At 37.9% G+C, this 19455-nt stretch overlaps 1 protein-coding gene across 4 annotated transcripts in view; it reads left to right on the forward strand.

Moving 5' to 3' along the window:
- PRTG (protogenin) overlaps positions 1–19455 on the forward strand; it is an 89114-nt gene that overhangs the window by 21937 nt on the left and 47722 nt on the right. For all 4 annotated transcript variants that reach the window (XR_002441740.1, XR_002441741.1, XM_021406950.1 and 1 more), the window contains exons 3-8: positions 12195–12339; positions 13383–13516; positions 13828–13965; positions 15185–15343; positions 15910–16069; positions 16715–16962. Coding sequence is in view for 2 of the 4 variants with exons in the window: in XM_021406950.1 (XP_021262625.1) it covers positions 12195–12339; positions 13383–13516; positions 13828–13965; positions 15185–15343; positions 15910–16069; positions 16715–16962 (984 nt within the window). In the remaining 2 variants the exon portion in view is untranslated. The remainder of the gene's footprint in view (positions 1–12194; positions 12340–13382; positions 13517–13827; positions 13966–15184; positions 15344–15909; positions 16070–16714; positions 16963–19455) is intronic.

Raw genomic sequence — 19455 nt, forward strand, 5'->3', positions numbered from 1 at the left:
CAGCTTTGAAGCTGGTTAATGTGGCTTACTGTGTGCCTTTTCTGTACTATTTCCTGCATTTCTTGTCTGCAGAAAAGCAGAGGGGAATTCCTTGATAAGTGTGTTAGCATATACTGTGGCCACACACCGTTGCCTGGATATTAGATAAAGCTGAGAGGAGAAAGCCCCAGCTGGGAAGCCTTCAGAAGTGAAAAGATCAAATCCCTTGTGCCTGTTTACATGATTTGGGGTGTATCAGTTATAGTATCAATAAAATGTTGAATATACAGAACCACATATCTAAGCCTCAGTCTTTGCTTTCCTTGAAAGCAATGCTAGTGATAACTCCTAAGGTGATCTGTGTGTCTGGTTTCATTAGGAAGGATAGTGGTGGTATTTCTTTTGCCATTTATTAAGTGATTGAGGTGAGGTAACGCAATGTGTGCAGTCATGTGAAGAGCTTACATATAGTTGCAAGAGCTGGAAATTGGTTGTTGCAATATCATTAGCTGCTTTGACAAGGTGAAATAGAAAAACTTGTGTTTGTGATTCCTGGACTTTCTTCCTTCAGATTAAGAAATTCGATGTTGCTGTACTGTGAATTCTCCTGGTCTATCATTTCAGTCTGGCTCTGAGAGCACCTGATAGGCAGGAGAGCAAACAGTGAAATGAAGCATTCATGAACTGCTAGGATGTCAGTTAGGATCCACTGTTACTTTCTATAACACATTGGTGCTGCCTGTGTTCCCGTTATTGTCACAGTTATGTCAATATGTCATGAATAACAAGCTGTCTTTGTTCCAGTGGTCTGCAGAAGGTGGAAGATGTGCAGTCTGATTGTCAGATTGTACTTTTATATTCCTGCATGTGTATTTCTCTGTTTGAAAGAGAGTTTTTTGAAAGATGGTTATCCACTTCTGAAGAGCCAAATTTCTTTAATTGTTTTGATGTTCTTTACATAGAGCAGCCATGTTAATCATGCTTTCCAAAATTTGTGGTGAATATATGCTGCAAAAGGAAGCAGCGTCTTTATTCATAAAGCCCCATGTATCCTGAGTTCAAATGATTACTTTTATCCTTGAAAAAATGCGTCAGTATCTTAGAGATCCCTGGTCCTGTGATGCTTATTATAATAATCATGTATTCAGTGGGTTATTTTGTAAAAAGGAGTGCTTAAACAGCCAGCCATGTGTTCATATGGTGAAAGCCTGGTGTGTCATTTGATCTGTCATGCGCCCAGAAAACAAATATTTACAGGACTGAATGCTTCTGAGAATAGGAAAACAGCAACAGTAAAGCTTAATTCTGACTTCAGACATCCGTTTTCAAAACCTCCTCATCAAAGGGAGGCTATTACAGAACAACATGCATCATTTGTTCTTTTTTTTTCTCTGTAGCAACCAAAGGTGATACTCTCTCTTTCAGACCCTGTCTCCAGCCTTTCTGAAGAGCTCTTGTGGAGAGGAAGAAAATTTAGTTTTGTTTTTAATGGAAATAAAAATATATATATATATTTTTTGAAACATTGAGATGTGTAAGGAAAAGGCTATTCTCGCTTCTTTCTAGAGGTTTAAAAAATGTCCTTATCAAGTCAAGTTTCTTGTCCTTTTGTGTCAGTTAACTTCTGCCTCCATTTGAGTCTTTGTACTCTCTTTACTTTCTGCAGTGGGATATATCAGCAAACTTGCCCTCAACTGTTTCCCTTTGATAGTCAGTAGTATACTTTCTGAGGATAATGTAGGAAAGAAAGAATAAACTATAGGTGTATTTCCCTAAAAACCTAGTCAAGTTTAGTCCACTTGAATTCCAAGTTTTCAGGACAAGAAGATACTACATAGGAAAATTCAGACTGGTTAATTTTGAGAAGCTTGTGGTTAGGACTGAGTATCTGTGTGTGTGGTCAGAAGCAGCTTTACAGAATCTAGCCCCAACCCAAATGGTTGGAGGGCTTAGTTACCTTCAGTGGACATATTCAGCCTTGGTTATTCCTGTACAGATTTTAAAGTGATCATTTGTCAGCCACTGAATTAGGAGCTTTAAAGAAAAGAGTGGGGAGTCCTGAAAGTGTTAGGGGAAACAAATGAGACTGCAGCTGACATCTCCAAGGGAACTTTTGTTCGAGGGTGCTCAGGCTGTTGACCTCTTTGCTTCTCCATTTCATTGCTTTTAGATTATAGCATTCTTCTGTACTGAAGAAGTAGTGGCTAGTTTGTGGCTGGGCAAATTTTTTTGGGTGGAGGGTGGTGAGGACTCCATGGACATTGCTGTGCCAAGATTTTAATGCAGAAAGAAACCAGATTGCATCATAATTTTAAAAAAGTATTCTTTATATATGAAGCTAATTATTTGGTTTGGTTTTTTTCCCCTTTTTTTCTGGAGACTGTAGAGCAATTCTAAGTAATTTACGTCTTAGTTTGGATATCAGTGTGTAAAATTATGCTATGTAGGTGCCTGTTAGCAACAGTGAGAGGAAAGGATAACACTGTTTCTAACCTTTCCTGTTTTTTTTTTCTCCCTTGCACCTCCTTCTCTTTGTTTAGTTTGAGTGGTAGAATGAAGTGTATGATGGGCTAGGAGTAAATGTTTTTGCAGTAACATGGCTGTAAGTTTCAAAAGAACAGACTGTTTCCCAGATGTAATTGATTCGAATGTAAGGTGAAACTGAAGTAAGCTCTGCCGACAGCTCATTCATTAGCTTGGGAGTTAGGGCTTCAAGAAGATTTGACCAGAGCAGTGGTAATGAATTGAGGATAGCAGAAAGGGCAGATGGCCCAAATCCTTGCTAATTATCTCATCTGGGGTCTTCTTGGTATGTATCAGTGAAAGCTGTCTAATTACCCCCATATGTAGGGCAGATTTTGGTGTATCCAAAACTCAAAGTGTGATTTTGAGAGGGTCTCATTTACTGATTCCTCTGAAATATTTACTCCTTGCCTACAACCTGCCAGTACTACTCCATGAGCTGAAACATGTGGGGCATAGGTTTAAAGGACCAGTTTTGTCTATAGCGGATGTCAAATGTTGTGCCCGTACCTGGCTCATTCTCCATGTTTATGTGTCTTTCAGTGGTGTTTCTGATTCTGTTTTTCAATATCTGGTTATTTATTTACTTATTATCATCTGTGTTTGTATTTTCAGTTGAAGATTTGGCATACTTTGATTCAAAGCCCATTGAAATAAAGGATGTGACTACCCAGTAGTGTCAGTGGAAGGAGTGGATGAAAAATGTTTGTCAGCAAACTTAAACATCCATTCTCTCTGGATTTGTGAGCATAACTTGCATGAAACTATGCCAGTAGCTCTCAGTTTGTCTCCCCATTTTGATGAAATCAGTTCTTTGACTTAGAAGAAAGTGTGGTAGGAAAGGGAAGAGGAATTGAAGTTGTATTGCTGGTTAGTGGCTCCAAAAGTGTAGCTCTGGAGGTTTTTTTTTTTCTTCCTGAAATCTTGGATCACTGTAGATTATATTCTGTACAAACTGGAATTCCAAACCAACTTCTTTAAAATGCTAAAATTCCTGCTATGAGTGCATAACTGACAAATGGCTAAGAAAAATCTTTGGAATAAACATTAATAGGTGTTTCCTATCAATTACTGATAGTGTCAAATCAATGCAGCCGTTTGTCTCATTGTCATGGTTTTATGATTTTCAGTTATTGGTATTCCACACCATAACATCACGTGGTGTATGTACCTGGTTCTCAGGTACCCACCTATTACTTCATTGCAATGCTCTAAGGGAATAGCTTCAGTCCTTTTCCACTTCAGAGTTTCCTTCAAAACTGCTGCTATAGTGTTCCTACTATCACAATCTTAAGAACTTCTTACTATCAGTAAAGTCATACAGGACCACTTCTTTATCTTTTGTTTTCATTTTAGGAAGAAAACTTGGGTATATTAGCTTTATCCTGGAAATACATTTAACATGAGAAATATCCGTGAAAATATACAGTGTAATCTGTTTCACAAATAGCATAGTGATAGGCTAAATGTTAATCTGCTTGCTGATATTTCCAGCATGCACAGCAGGCTGTAGAGTTTTTGTTCTGGATGTTCTGGAACAATGCAGAGAGAACTTATTAAAAAAGGGAATGTTGTTTGCCCTTCTGTGATTACCTTCCATTTTAATGTAGGCTATAGGAAACATGACTTGATACCCTACCCAGAATTCCAATTTTGTCTTAAGCTCATATTTTTCCATGATAAAGAGTTTATCCGTGTCTTGTCTTCTTCCTAATAGTGAAATCGTAGTGACCAGCTTGATGTAATAAAGGAGGGGGAGAAATTTACGCTTAAGTCTAGAGCGATAAAACAAAATAGAAAGGTTAAGGATATAAATACACTTCAACAGGGATGACTATATTTCCGGGCAATTGAAGGGAGTACTGATTTTAGTCATGTTTAACAGTTCATTGTTAGTAAATTGTTAAAATCTAGGGTTTCGTGGCATCAGTCGCCTTATTGCACATTAAAATGATTTAATTTATTTGAGATTAGAGAATACAAGAAGCTGTTTGAGCAAAACTATTCCCAAGGTGTTATTAAGGTGAAGTGGGATGGCTTGAAGGTTGTGACTTCTCTAACTGTCTCAGTTCTGCTGTATGTCTGCATGGATTTTAAAATCGTGATAAACTGGTTCAGTAATCCTTTATAATGTATGTTGTTGTCTTTGGAACTGAAATGATCAGGAATAGCTTATGTAAAATGTTCAGGAAGGCAATTGGATTTATAAATCCATACTGCCTTTTTGGGACTGGAACTATGGTTTGACTTGGGTTAATCCAAGCATATTAAGATCTGTGGATTCTGTTCTGAGAGATTCAACCTGTAAAAAAGGCATTTTTGTGTATCAGGTCAGGATATCCTACAATCTTCTGCTCTTCTCTCCTGAAAGTATGCAGAGTTCTGCAGTGGGTGCAGTATGTGTGAGTGGGTAGAATAGGATTCAACATTATTCTCCTCCCTTTTGTACCCCAGGTGCTCCTAAACATGCCAGTGAGAACAATAAACATCTTGAGAGCTCTAATATATAAATACATTTCTGATGATTAATTAATGAATTTGAGGAGAGGCATAGGTTGAGTTTCCGTACAGTACAGTCCTCTCCCTGCTTTTAGGTTTTGGGGAAGAGAAGACAATTGTCTGTTTGTGTCATTGCTGTCGGCTGCTTTTTGTTAGATTATCTCAGCTCATTAGTAGGTCAGTGTGTGATAGTATTTATTACCAGGAACTAATAAAGGGAATAAACACACAATTTTAAAATTCTGGAGTAAAAAGTCAAGAATCTGATACAGTGTTACCCAGAATTTTCATTGTGAGTCCTTAACATTTTGGCAGCAGTGTCAGGAGCCTGTGTGATTTATGCTCTTGCTGTCATCTCACTAAAGTCCCCTTCTCGCTACTAGATCTGGATTGTGGTTAGAGCAGCACTTGTGGTTTGAATTGGACCAGTTCAGTTGTGACTAAACTGATGCACAGTCAGTGAAAGCATCTCAATTCAGGAGGTGCAACTAAACACACAGAGCAGGTGACTCATGCTGTATTGAGCTGTGGCACACCTCCACTGTCTTTTATGCCTTAGGGAATCTTTTGCTGACATGCACATGCTCTACATGCCCTACTGGCATTGACTCCTTCTTATGTATCTTTTTGTTTATGTACTAGCTTCATTATCTTATCTCCACAGGTTTTAGGGCCTCTTGATGTAAAATGTACTATGCTGATAAAGCTTTAAAGAGTAAAAGAGAAGGTTGGGGGGAGATAGAGGGCTGGAAAACCACAAGAGCCCCTTCATACAAAATTACTTTGAGTTGTCTTTTTGCCTAATAGTGAGGAAAAGAAAACAAAAAAAATCCTAGTAGATTCTGGAGGTTTCTAAAGGAAAAAAAAAAGAAAAAAAAAAGATTTTATTTGGGAAAGAATGTTTGCCATGGCATCTGTTGTGAGATGGTGGCAGGAGCAGTGCCACTGCTCCCTGGACGGGTGGGTAGCAGCCCAGCCACCCCTTTCACTGATGGGAGTATTGCCGCCTTGCTTGCCTGCTCCTCACAAACATATTACCCTTCAGCATACTCACCTGAACTTCCTCCACTGCAGCTAAAGCCTTTTTCTGCTTTTTTTGTTTTTAGTGATTGATGAGTGTCATTGCTCCCCATCCTCCCTAATATCTCCTTTGTATATTTGTAAGACAGCCATTTCTTGCTTTGGTTTCCTTTCCCAGCGCTAATCAGGTCCCAGCTCTTTTAATCTTTCCATGTGGGTCAAGTTCTGTTCTGTCCTGAAATCTCTCATTTTTATGCCTCATGATTGTAGGACAAACGATGCTTGATCAAAGATTTAAGGGTGAGCGTAACAAACCACTGTGCTTGTAGTAGCACGTACAAAATGCCCTTCACAGCATTTCCTTTTCACATACAGTTATTCATCACTTTACGTGTATTGCTCCATTTCTGTGAAATTCACCTCTGAACTGATCTCAAGTTCCTAATGACTTTATTTAATTTCCACTGGCATCTCCTGCATAATTGAGCAAAGATCCACCCATTAGATTGCTTGGCTATAGCTCCAGCTGTATTTACTCTTACTGCTTTATCGGGAATGGGGAGAAGGGCTACATGTGGATGCTTGTCAGTGTTCGTGTAAAAGTTATTCCTTATCCAAATCCAGACTACAGAGGCCATCTTAGTGGCAGATTGTTGGGAAATACGTGTCCGTATAGACAACAGGCATGGCCAAACTCATTTCTTAATCAGTTGTTAGCTTTGTTCAAGGAAAGCATGTGCAAGTTGGCTTCTGTGCTAAAATCTAATATATTGTATATCTGTAGTATTTTCAACACTGTTTCAGGGAGAGAGCACAACAAAAATTAGATCCAGAAGAGAAAAATTGATATTAATTTATCATGCAGTGTCCTGAAATCCATTTCTCAGGAAGTAGCCATAGCTCCTCTTTAATGTACAAGCCTGTTTTTTCCCAGGTGAAGCCACTTCACATGAGAATTTTTAATTATAATAGTGCTAATAAAAACAAATTGGTTTCACTTGCAGGTTAGGACTGTTGTGTAATTCTCAATACCACTAACACATAGGTTCTACAAATGGCATTATGCACTTTTGTTCTTTCTACCTGAGTGGCTCATCTATCTGAGTGGCTGTTATCTCTTGAGAAACACTGAAGTGGCTGGTATCATGTACTGAAGAGTTTCACAATATTTGCTGCTATCTGGATAGATGAAACCCAACTCTCTGCTCCTGTTCCAGTTCAGAGAGTAATTTCAGTTCTGGAGTTTTGTCCTTCCTTTCAATTTGTTTATTATAGAATTACACTCCAGTCTTGGACCAGTGTCAGCTGGTATGTGTGAACAAACCAGCAAGATTTAAAAGCAGTATGTACGTAGGTTGCTGGAATTTCTTTTGCATCTTGAGGAAACTCATTCAGGAACTTACTTAGTGACAGAAAGTGTGTGAGATGGCCTTGACCTGCTGTGGCCTCTGGTTTTAGTACACAGGTGGAAAGTGCAGGATGAAAGGGAACGTTCAAAGTCATCTGAACTTGTGTTTGAATGAATGAGCTTCAGGATGTCATTTCAAGAGTGAAGGAAATATTAAAATAATAGTAATAAAAATAACAATAAGAAAAGACTGCTGTATTTTAACAAAAAAGGTATGAAGCTTGAGCATCTCCTTAGATGTTTCACTTTTCTGTAATATAACTGTTAAGTCTATTTAAACCTGTTTAGGTGCACAATTTTTTTCCATACATGCAGGATAGTTTTCAATCCATGTATGTCATAGAAGACACAAGCAGTGTTTCTCTAATATTTAATCAGCATGTGATGGCAAGTAATTTGTCTTTTGAGCCTATGGGTGTTTGCTTCAATGGTAAATTATGAAACTCATACCAGAACTGTACTCTGATTTTTCCCTGTTTGGATAACTTTATTGGGCATAAGTGTGTGTTTTATGGCATTGCATATGTTCCTACTCAAAAGTAACTATGTAAACCTATGTTACCATCACTTACATTGCAAGAGATTTTAAAAGTAAATACATTTTCTATCTATTCTTCTCTTTTTCTCTGTGCAGCATTTGGTAACTTGGAAGTTAAAAAAAGATGGGAGCACCAGCTTCTTGGAGTAACATTAATTGTTTTCTTTTGGCTATAAATCTGAGAACAAAACGATTAAATAGACTGGAGAAGAGGGGGAAACCTCAAATAAAAAGGCACTTACATTTATTGTGTTTTGCAGGGTTCCTTTCGGGAACAACGCATGTCTCTTGAGACTTTGTTTCTTATCCATTTTATAGAGCTCTGGCCTCTTAATAGCACTGCTTTAATGACTTGTTCTTGGGGTTCTGAGTTGGTATCAGCGCTCGCCATGAAAACAAGCCTGTTACAAAGAGGTCAGGTTTCACGAGACAGCAATAGACTTGTAAAAACAGGTTTTACTGGCACAAATAAAGTCAGAATTAGGAAGAAACCAGAGATTTGCATAAGGAAACAAGATACAGAATAAAAAAGTATGGAGCTAGACTCACAAACAGCGTATACATTGAAATTGATCAGGAGAAACAAATGGGTATTTTTGTTTGTTTCTACAACCATTTTTAGTGACATTAATAACTTTTTTTTCAGAAGATTTTGAGCAGTTCTCTGCAATTCTGACTTTGCTATCATTAAAAACTCTATTTCTGAGTAAATACCTTTCTCTTGCTCAGGTAGAAAAATGTTCTTTAAATATCAGCCTCAATTAACAATTTATTAGATTTTCTAAATAGTGTAGCTGAATCTGTTCTTACTTGAAATAATTTAAATATATGTTTGTGTGTGGGTGTGTATAAATACATGTTTATTCTGTATAATATATGTACTCTATAAAATATAGTATATAATGTAGTTTATGTATGTATACTGTGTAGTATATGTAGTACTATATATCATATACATATACCATATAACCATATATGAGGGCTGCTCCAAAAGTAATGCCTCCTATTTTGTTATGTTGGTGCGCAACATCAGAGGCAGATGTTGATGGTATGGCAGTAGAGGTTGAACCTTCCCACCAATGTTCTGTTACATGTTGTTGCTGTGTGGCAGATGGTAGCAGAGTGGCAGGCTGACAAAATGGCATCTGACATGGAAGTGTGGATGAAGCTAAGGGGTGGAATCTAATTCCTCCATGAGGAAAAAATGGCACCCATTGACATTCATCAGTGCTTGCTTGAATGTTGATGGAGACCAACCAGTGGATGTGAGCGGAGTGAGGTGGTGGGTGGTGCATTTAAGCAGTGCCAACAGCAACATGAAAGACAAGCCATGTTCCAGACAGCCATGCACAGCTTTCACACTGTGAAATGAAGAGCGTCTTGGTCAGCTCATCCATGCAAACAGGCTAATGGTGTTGTCACTGCTGAAAAGGAGTGTTTTGTAGCTGAGAATTTGCTCTATCAAATAATGTCATTGTGCTCTTTGTATCTGCTGCAGTTTCCATGAAAAAAAAATAGGAGGCATTACTTTTGGAGCAACGTGCATGTGGTGTGTGTGTATGAAAACCAAATATCAGATTTGTTTTCTCACTCTGTCCCTTTAAATAGTAAAGGAAATTTTTGGTGTGACTGTATAGTTCCCATAGATATATTAAAAGTCTGTGAGACCTTTCCTTTGATAAGATTGTACAGTTACATTCCTGCCTTGTTAAAGTGATCCTTTCCGATTCCACTGGCTGTGTGGCACAGCTGTGCTGCACAGTGGTTTGGAGACTTGTGTTATGTTGATTTGTGTGGTTCTTGTCATTATTTATATCTTTTTAATATTTCACAAGATTTTATTTTGAAAGTTAAGCAGACTTGCCTATCTTACTACATCATATCACTACATCAATAAATAGGTGATGAATGCAAAGCACTACATGTTCTCTTAGAAAATCTGTTAAGAGCAGCACTGGGGAAATACTCTGCTGACTGTCTAGATGGACACACGCTGTCTGTGTGGGCAGGGGTTGGAACGGATGAAGAGGAGAGGAAGTAAGACAAGCCTGGATGCTTTTGTTTTGCCCTTCTGTGGTGGAAAACGACAGGAAAATTGGATAGCATTAAATTTGGCAGAAAACAAAGCTGGCAAGTTTAGGGTTATGGGAACAATCCGATATACAGGCAACTTATTTGAGTTGCACTGAATCGCAAAGAACTATGATGCTTTCTTATGAAGCTTTCTTTGCAATCAAAAGGAAGTACATGGTTAGGAAGAGAACTGTTCTGTTTCCTCACCCCATCCTGTCTCCACCCCATCTTCTGTCAGGCTTTAAATGCAAACTTCTATTGTGACAACTTTATGCAAGCTGTGGGGTTTTTGTTTCCTTTTAACTAAGTGGTTAATTTGGACTTAACCATGAGATTGATGAATCTGGTACTGTTCAAAACTGAGAGAAGTAGCTGAACGTGGAATGTGGGGAACTGTGTTAAATTCTGCAGGTGAGTCCAATTCTCTCTGCGGTGAGGATGCAGAGTGTTCTGGGGCTGTGGAGACCTGTTCCCAAAAGCCACAGGCAAGCATGGAGCTGATTGTGGATACCAGAGCATCTCTGCACTCATCCTAGCAGTCTGAATCACATCTGAGGTGCCAGACCTTGATGCCAATGGCTGCGGTGTTTGCACCGTGTGGTGGCTGCTGGTTGGTGGTTTTGTTGGGCAGGGTAGTTTGGTTGTCTTGTTTGTCAGTCTCTGGGAGGTCTGTTCACAGCACTGCAACACTTGGACTCTGATGGTATGATTGGGAATGTTCATTCTTGTAGTGCTGATGCAATTACTGGAATGCAGTGCAAGAAAAAGGATTTACTCTGACCTAAGGTATTAAATAGCTATTCTAGTAATAGGATAGTTAGGCCTGTGTTAGGAGTTAGTTTGTGCATGGAGGGTAAAGCAATCAGGTGATCTCGTATTTCCTTCACACTCCAAAATTTGATTTTTTTGATGCTGTGGAAGAGTATTAAATTGTGGGGTAGTAGTGGTGGGATGGAGCATTCATTAGAATGCTTGGTGTACATCAGTGCTGCATGTGTATTCTGTGCAGAAGTGCGTCATTGAGAATGCATTACAATAAAAGAAATAAAACAATTGAAAAAGAGTGAATTGAGTAGAGGAATTATTTCAACACAAAGCTTAAATATTTAAGATATGGTTAACTTACTAGTATTGATCTACTACGCTATGTTTTTTGTAATTTATACAACAGTAGGAGTTCACTTGAAATCCTATTTTAAACACATCAGTACCGTCGAGGTGATGCAGAGATTGTTCCCTGTGCAGTCACATGGCGTGGGGATGTGTGTGGAATTACTCATGTTGTGAGATATCCAAAATGAATTGCCTCTGAAGAGCTGCTCTTTGTGTTAATTATGTACTGAGTAGCAGTAAATAGAGCAATTAATTAGAAGCTTTTGTATTCCTTTCCTTTTAGCTTTTATTTCCTGAGCAAAGAAGTCCAGCTACTGATTAGTTTTGTAGGTTTCTGCTAGCTAGAAGGTATTTATTGATCTGCCACTTCAGTTGGCTCAATTTTGTGAACTCCTGAAGTTCTAACTGCTTGAAATTATATTGGAAAGCACTTAGACTTTTGGTATGAAAGTGTCAATACCTGGTTACAGTTATTTTGAGATTTTTTTGTTTACTTTTTCAATCAAACCAATTGTACAATTCTCCAAATGTTCTTACTAAAGTGAGTATTTTTAAAGGTCTAAAATATGGCTATCAAGAACCAAATGTTCTTGGAATTTTCTTTTGCTTTTTTTTTTTAATGAAGTATATTGGGGCCCAAACTACTTGTATTGATGTGAACTGCCATGGTTTAATAATTAGTACACTTTCTAGCTACATGCCAGTCAATTTGTACAGTTAATTCTATTAGAGAGACACACATTTTATTTTTTGTTAAAACATTTTTATGTTTAACAAAATGAAGGAAATTCATTTAAGGAAATGAATTAATTTAAAATAAAATTATGCTAAGTATACTTTCAACTAATGAAAGCATGCTGTTGGAACAAAATAAGGTAATTAGGCCAGTGTTTCCTTACGTGTAGGAAAGCGGACTGTTTGAAGTGTTTTAGGGTATTTCTTCAAGTTGATCTGTGATCTGGAGCTTGGTGTATCTAGGACTTTCTCCACACTTTTGTCCTTCAAATTATATGTTCTTGTATGTTTTTTTTTTTTTTTTAGCCATTTCTGCTTTTGAAGTTCAGCCGCTTTCAACTGAGGTTCAGGAAGGTGGAGTAGCTCGTTTTACCTGCAAAATAGCAGCAAACCCTCCTGCTGTTGTGACATGGGAAGTGAATCGAACAACTTTGCCTTTATCTATGGACAGGTACGTAGACTTACACGTTTCAGGATGTCATTTATTCTCTGTGATAATTCTGAGCCAGCTACAAAAATAAAATCTGAATACTTGCAATGCCAGTACATAAAAAAGGTTCTAAGTGTGTATTATGTCAACTATTAGTAAGTCTAATAATTAGTAATAGTTGTGTTGTTAGTTAATTTTAAATAGATGTTATGAGCATGGACTAGAGTCATCTGCTGTTTGTATGTGCAGTAGAGTCTTAGAGTGAACGTTGGCCTATGAAATGTTATTGGAAAATTCTGCATGCAGGTCATTCTCAGGAATGGGAAGTGATGTGGAATGCAGAATAGGTGGACTTTTGCTGGGCAGATAGTTTAATGAGTTTGCTTTCACAGGTGCAATGTAGAAGAATTAATGTTGAACCTGTGGGTTTTTGTTTTTTTGTTTTTTTTTTTTAGAGGGCCTGTAAAGAACTATATGTGCAGAAAACTGAATTAAAACACTTCTTGCTAGGTAAATTCTTTTTAGGGTACTTCTCTCTTGAGTTGATTAACTGGAAGCATACAACCTATTTGTTCCAGATATTTTCCCTATCCACTGAACCCACTTCCATTCTTCTCAGCACCTAACTTTTGTTGAATGTGCAAATAGTGTGCAAAAGAAGGTAAAAAGAAAAACATACAAAATGAAAGCATAGGTGGGTTTATTGAAAATTGTGTATCCTAAAATGCCACTGTAGCAGAAATTATTGCCAAGAAAACTGGGCAACCTCAATAATATGGGTGTGGTATCTGCCTAAAGAAGATTAGGATGTTTGCTTCTGTGAATTGAGAAAGATCTGCTAGTTAAAAGTATACAGATTCCTCTGCTCTCTTGGTGGCATTAGTGGGGGAATCTCACCTATAGTTCAGAAATGCAGGGAGGTGAGTCACATATAGAGGGAGTTTCTGAGTCTCCAGCCTGCTGTTCCCAAGTCAATGTAGCAATGGCTGTTCAAAGTATTCCTTTCCAAGATGCTGTTCACTGGTGGAACATTTATCTATATTTCTTTTTTGTTTATGTGACAGGATAACTGCTCTACCTACAGGAGTTCTTCAAATCTATGGTGTTGAACAGAAGGATGCAGGAAATTATCGATGTGTTGCCACAACGATAACCAGTAGACGTAAGAGCACTGAAGCAACACTGAATGTTATTCCAGGTACTCAGCATGTGAGATTTTTCCACAGCATTATTGCCTTCTTTATAATATAGCAAAAACACTTAGATGCACTAAGGAGCTGTAATTACCTCTGAACCACTCCCCAAAATAATAATTTTACTTGCTCATATCCTGTGGCTAAAGTATTGTTCAGTGTATTTTTTGACAATTATTGAAAAAAGGATTTAGTGTAAATTTAATTTTAGGCATCATTTTTTAAATTGACATATTTTTTTCATACGTGATTTATTTTTTGTTTAATAGTGTTTACTTTCTTTGTTCTTTTTTTAAATTTTTGTTTTTCTCCAAAGCTTCAGACTTAAAGCCTTTTCACAAACCAGCTATAATAGCTGGTCCTCAAAACATTACAGCATCTCTTCATCAAACTGTCGTACTGGAGTGCGTAGCCACAGGGAATCCAAAGCCAATCATCTCATGGAGCCGGTTAGGTAGGTCTTAAAATTATAGAATACAATCTTGAGCTTGTGGAGAGGAAATGAAATGAGAAAGGCTGGATTTCAGCAATTAGGTTACTGTTCCGAGGCGTCATGTGGTAGGTAGGCAGCGATTAGTAGGTTAGGGTGGGATAGGTGAAACACTTTTAGTCATGTACTTCCATACCGCTGATAAGAACCGCTGAGGTTTCCCAAGGACTCACCTGCTGCTGTTGTCAAACCTGCACTGCCCCTGGGGCGTAATGGACAAGGTGCCTGGTGGGGTGGTGACCTCCAGGGACTCCAGGGCAATGACAACAGAATCATGGTTGGGTTAGTGAAGATTGGAGTGGCTACATCCTACAAAACAATCCTGTAAGTATTTCTCTACCTATTCTTGTTAGAAGCAGTATGTGAATGGGATTTAGGACTTGTATGAGTGGGCATTTTAGACTCTGAATAGCCATAGTCAGATCCTGAGTAACCTGACTGGAAGGGGAAAAGAGGAGAGGGAACACAATAATAAAAGCGATAGCGTTCATCGCTGTTTCACATTTTCTGTGAAAACTGCCTGTTCTCCTGACAGGTACCTAAATATGAAAGTCAAGAATATAGCTGTAGAATCAAATCATCAGATGTTTTCCTACATTTTATTTCTAGAAGTGGGAGAAATAATGGATTGATTCTGTAGCTCTTCTAGGCAAACAAATAAGAAAATAATTACATAACAGTCAGCCTAAGGGCTTTTTCACAGAAAAAAAATAGAAGAAAACATATGGTAACCAAATATGTTCGTTTTCTTCCAAATGTAATTTAGGAAATGGGTGATCCCTGTTTGTGAAGATGATGTGGACATTAAACTGTATCTTAGTGCAAGCTTAGTTTTTAATTAATATTGCTTATCTATTAGCAGTAAACTGTACCTTAGTGCAAGCCAACTGGGGCGGCTAACTGGAACAATAGCATTAGTTTTTAGCTGTGATGGGCAATATCAGTTATAAATGACTTACTAAGTGGTGTAACCTAACCATCTGAATGGTCAGATAACTAGAGATGAGAGCAAAGCAAATGGAAAATGGAAATCTCTGAAAGCTCATTTGTGATTTCCCATTGCATGTTTTTTGACCTTTAAATTCTAACCCATACCATGGCCATCTAGGCAACCTTCTTTAGGTAGGTTATTTAAATACTCTGGGCCACCTCATAACCACATTTCTCCCACTGTCTCAAATAGACCACAAGTCCATTGATGTCTTCAATACCCGTGTCCTTGGAAATGGGAACCTCATGATCTCTGACGTGAAGGTGCAGCATGCAGGCGTGTATGTCTGTCGAGCCACTATTCCAGGCACACGAAACTTCACAGTAGCAATGGCAACTCTTACTGTGCTGGGTGAGCCTGTTTTGACTTCTACCACGTTTTAACATCATGCTTTTGTCTTGAGCTGTGCTGTATATTGTGTTGAATTTTTGTCTCAAATAAAGTGCACCTAGGGTTATAGGGAGCTTGCCAAGATGAAAAAGACCAGTGGCTTCCTTCTTTTGTTAGAGAGATGAGAAATGTCAGATACTGAATTTTTGAGTTACAAACTAGCTGTTCATTTGTGCTTAGAGATAGCTCGGTGCTATGCTACATCTGGGAAGGCTGACTTTCAACACAGAATCCAGTGACAAAGTAAAAGTATGTAATATACCGATATGTGTCATTAGCGATATTTTGTAGGCTGGAGTTTAATTTGTTGTTTGCCTTCACAAATGCATAAACCAAAATGTATAGCAATGTTGCTTTTTGGGCAGATGGTATACATTTTTAAACAAATGCATTTACATGAAATGTGCTTTCTACATGTGTGTTTAAGCAGCCTGAGGAGAGAGGCTTATGTATAGGAAAATTCATTCTTAATTTGAGTGTCCTGACATTTGTGTGAGCTTGATTTTTTGCTTGTTACTTATCTGTAGCTCCTCCTTCATTTGTGGAATGGCCGGAAAGTTTAACAAGGCCTAGAGCTGGTACTGCCCGTTTTGCCTGTCAGGCAGAAGGAATTCCTGCCCCCAAAATTTCATGGTTGAAAAATGGAAGGAGAATACACTCCAATGGTAGAATTAAAATGTACAACAGGTAAGATTACAATTGCTGTTTGAGAGATGTGCTTTTAAAGAATACACACCATTACCAAGGGTTGAGATTTCACTAAATGTAGCCAAACAAGATCTAACTAAGTAAACATAAATTGGGCATTGAATGTAGCATTATTGGACATGTCCAAGGCAGAAGAAACACAGATTAGTCAATACCCAAAATTATCAGAGAAGATTGTATGATCTCTGCCTTACCAGAGTGGAAACTGAAGTGATTTTACTAGAGTCGCTCTGGATCTGCAGTACTGTAGTAGAGACCAGAATCTTACCAGTTGTTTGAGGCCTGTTTCAGTCCTTCTGTAGAGTGAACAGCTCATATTAATTTTTTTTAAGAAATGACGATCTTAAGGTTGTTTGTTTTTGCAGGGAGGAATAGATTTATGTATTTGTTTTCACTGTGCCTGGCTTTGCAGCCATAAACATGAATACTGGTGTGGGAGGTTTTGAGTTACATTTCAGGTTGCTAAATTTCACAACTGCACATCCATTTCTAATTGAAAAGCTTGTGAAGTATAAGTTATTTAAACTCATGAAACATAGGCAAATATAACTGTTGTTGCATTATGTAGAGCTAAGTTTATCCAAAATGTTTTTTTTTTTCCTTTTTTCTTCTTTTTGGATTCAGTAAATTGGTGATTAACCAGATCATTCCTGAAGATGACGCCATTTATCAGTGCATGGCTGAGAACAGTCAAGGATCTGTACTCTCCAGGGCCAGGCTTACTGTAGTTATGTCAGAAGACAGACCCAGCGCACCTTATAATGTCCATGCTGAAACAATGTCAAGCTCAGCGATCCTGCTAGCGTGGGAGAGGCCACTGTATAATTCAGACAAAGTGATTGCATACTCAGTGCATTACATGAAAGCAGAAGGTAAGAAATTTGATTTAAAGTGTATCCATATACTGCGTAACTTACAAATGGTAAGTACTTGAACGTTCTTGCAAAGGCTGCCAGATTTGAATGGCTCATAACCAGAGCTTATTGGCATAAAAATCTGTATGGTAACCAACAGACACGCATGGGGAAAAATGCTTTTGCCAAATCATCTCATTTGTGGGACTGAGTGTTCTTCCAACTCACCTTGTTTGATCACTCCAGTGAACAGATTTTGAAGTCAGGAATGGGCTTTAAAACCTCGGACCTACCTACTATTGTCTGTGTCTGTGTCTCCCTCAGTTTGTCCTCAAGGGGAAATTCTACTCGCGCTGTCTTCCACATGAGTGCATGATGGGGAAGAACAGAGTCCTGGGAGCTCGTAGTGATCAGTTTTCCCCTGGATTCAGCTTTTATGCCTGGATCACCAAATTCTTGTGACTTTATAGGCTTTCATATGTTTCGGAATAAAAAAACGATTGGTGCATTATTGGCTTTAGCTTTCATCTCTTAGTATACTAACTTAACAAGAAAGTTTGCTTTCCTACAGTTAGAAATACGTATTCAGACTTCTAAAATATATGGAAACAGCTGTGAATGGTTTGCCATGGTCTCTTAAATGTTATATAAATTGATTTGTAGGAGGGAATGGGCAAATTAAAATAAAATTGAGTAACTAGACATTTTAAACCAGTGTTATGTAATTGCTTTAAGTTAAGGAAATCTTTAAGGTGATAGAAAACAGGTATTTTTCATAAGCAAGGTATTTTTCATAAAACTACCAAAGGATCTGAAAATTTCTTCGGTGTGTGGCTTAAACTAATGTTTATGCTGTAACTGAGGTCTGTTTTCTTGGAGGACTAATTTCTTTTCCCATTTCTATTCAGTAACTCATTTATTCAAGGACAAGACTGCAGATGCTCAGCTCTGTGTGGAATACCAGTCTGACATCTGCTAAGCAGAGGACAGGAAGGACAGCTTAATTACTCTAATACTGATGCAGAAATAGCTGCCTTTGCTTTTGCAAGTGGGATTTTTCAGGACACAAGAGAATTTTGTCTGAAGGAAGGAAGGAAAGAGTTTTAAAAGATAATGAGGACAAGAGGTGCGGGAAATTACCCCCTACACTTTCAGTCACTGAGGTATTGTGCTCACAACCCCCACTCAAAGCTAATATGAATAAAGTCACACTAGATAAGCTATCTGGGTAATTGTATGTCCGGTGCCAGTGTAGAGAGCAGAGACTGGGTAACTTCAAAGAAAACTGGGAAACTGTCCTTAGGGAAGCCTGCATTTGTGCAGGAAATCTCTTTCACTGTTGTGAAAATGAGGTATCTTCTGAAATTTGTATTCTGCAAAATTCTTTTGCAGTCTCTGCTTCATTTGCCTGCTTGTACAAAGACTGTATGTATGTTGTGAAATGAGATTGTAGCTTGATTTAGTTTAAAAAAAAAAACCAACAACACAAAACCCACAAAAACAAACGGAAAAACCTGAAATAGTTACTCTCTAAGTGGTAGTCTGTAGATATTTCAAAGGATATTGCCCACATCCGAGGCATTCTGCTGCTTCACTGTGAAACAGGTTCAGGTCCTCTTCCCTATTTAAAAAAAAAAAAAAAAAAAAAAAAAGTTGTATTGAAGTTAGTTGAAGAAACTAACAGGTGGTGTTTTTATTTTATGTTTTAATTTTCGTTCTTTTTAAAGCAGAATATTTTACATTCAAATCGAGGTCATAGTAGCAAGAAGAATAAGGGTCTGATGAGTGTGCATGTTGGAGTGTGTTAATTCCTTGTTAGTAATTCAGAAAAGGCACAAAGGGAACACTGATTGTGGTGGAAGGCAAGCCTTGTTCTCTATTATGGCTGTTTCATTAGGGCCTCTGCATGAGGCCTAGCAATCCATTCAATGAGAGAACAAGTCCTTTTAATTTGAGCTCAAGGATCTTGTTTAGCAGGTCAGAAATCGTGCCTTGCAATTCCTAATTAACAAGCCATTAACTAGTCTGTTGTGAGATGCTTGTAATCTTGTCTAATTAAAATGCTATCAAGTTAATTCATAAATGTGGGAAAACTTAATGCTGGAATTTGCCTTTCGTTTTGTTTATAAATTCAGTTGTGAAGAGGAGGAGCTGGCTCTTACAGAGTTTTGATTAAGTTGACATGCATTTGGTGTGAATTGTTCCTTAACACAGCAGCTTTCACCACCACGCTTATTCCACTTTATAGCCTTCCTCTATAGGAATAAAGCCCAACAAAGACAAGAACTGCTGCTTGCATTGCTATGCATATTTTATTGAGAATTGCTGAGAATTTTTTCTTTTTTTTCTGTCTCTTTTTCTCTCGCTCTTTTCTTTTTTTTTTTTTATTAGCAACTCATTAAGGAGCAAAATACTTTTGAAGCTCATTCTGGGCTGCTCCTATTGGCATTTTTCCAAATTAAAGAAAAAAGTGTCAATCAGATGTACTAGAATTTGCAGGGCTAAAATGAG

The sequence above is a fragment of the Numida meleagris genome, chromosome 9 (assembly GCF_002078875.1).
Source record: "Numida meleagris isolate 19003 breed g44 Domestic line chromosome 9, NumMel1.0, whole genome shotgun sequence".
Classification (NCBI taxonomy): Eukaryota; Metazoa; Chordata; class Aves; order Galliformes; family Numididae; genus Numida; species Numida meleagris.